The 886-nt window shown below is 60.7% G+C and overlaps 1 protein-coding gene across 1 annotated transcript in view; it reads right to left on the bottom strand.

The window, feature by feature from the left end:
• RPS13 (ribosomal protein S13) overlaps positions 1–334 on the bottom strand; it is a 7,949-nt gene extending 7,615 nt beyond the window's left edge. The window contains exon 1 of the mRNA XM_069965008.1: positions 275–334. Coding sequence (XP_069821109.1) covers positions 275–297 — 23 coding nt within the window. The 5' untranslated portion in view covers positions 298–334. The remainder of the gene's footprint in view (positions 1–274) is intronic.
• Between the last annotated feature and the right edge of the window lie 552 nt (positions 335–886).

Genomic DNA, 886 nt, shown 5'->3' with positions numbered 1-886 from the left:
CACGTGACCCCCTGACAGTGTATGTGTGTGTATATATATTTGGGGGGGGGAGAAGTACACACGTGACCCCCGGCGGCAGGATATACCGATCGGCCGCTCCTGGAGCCCCTGGGGCCGGCACAGCATAGGGCGCAGCCCGGGCTCCTCAGCACGTGCGGGGACGAGCGCTTCCTCCCTCCATATTACACCGGGCGGACCCCGCGCCCCTCCCCGTCCCGGCAGCCCCCTCGCTCCCCTCCGCCTCCCGCTCCCGCCGCCCGGTCCCGGCTCTTACCCCGGAGCGTGCATGCGTCCCATGATGGCGGCGGCGAAGAAAAGAGAGAGCGGAAGTGAGCGGCGCGCTGATCAGGGGCTGGGGCGGAACTACGTCACTGACAGAGGAGGGGCGCACATAGGAACCACCCCTACATGCTGTCACTGGAACGCGTATATACAACACGTGACTCCCCGGTGCGGCTCAAGCCTCGGTCTCACCCTACACAAGGCTCCAGCGCTTCATTGACGGCGCATGTGCCAGTGGGTGGGCGGGGCTATAGTGGCCGCTTACAATGGCGCCCTCTAATCTACGGCACTGCCGCAAAACTGCAACTCCCATCATCCTCTGATAAGGTGAAGCATATACTGGGGAGCCCTGATGTATGGAAGCATATGTTATGTATATGGAGCTAGAAGGGATAGTACAGGATAACGCACAGCGCCACCCCTATCCACACTGAGCGGTAATACCACACACAGCCTGAGGACAGGGGGGCGCTGTGTAATCCTGGAGAACTCATCCTTATGGGAGATGGAGGCCAGAGGGTTGCGTCTAGATTGGAGTGGCTCCTGTGAGGTCCTCCCTTAGGTAACTCCATTCTCACTCACTAGTGACCTGACCAGATTGGAG

Source organism: Dendropsophus ebraccatus, chromosome 4 (genome assembly GCF_027789765.1).
Source record: "Dendropsophus ebraccatus isolate aDenEbr1 chromosome 4, aDenEbr1.pat, whole genome shotgun sequence".
Lineage (NCBI taxonomy): Eukaryota > Metazoa > Chordata > Amphibia > Anura > Hylidae > Dendropsophus > Dendropsophus ebraccatus.
This window is presented reverse-complemented; position numbering and strand designations above follow the sequence as displayed.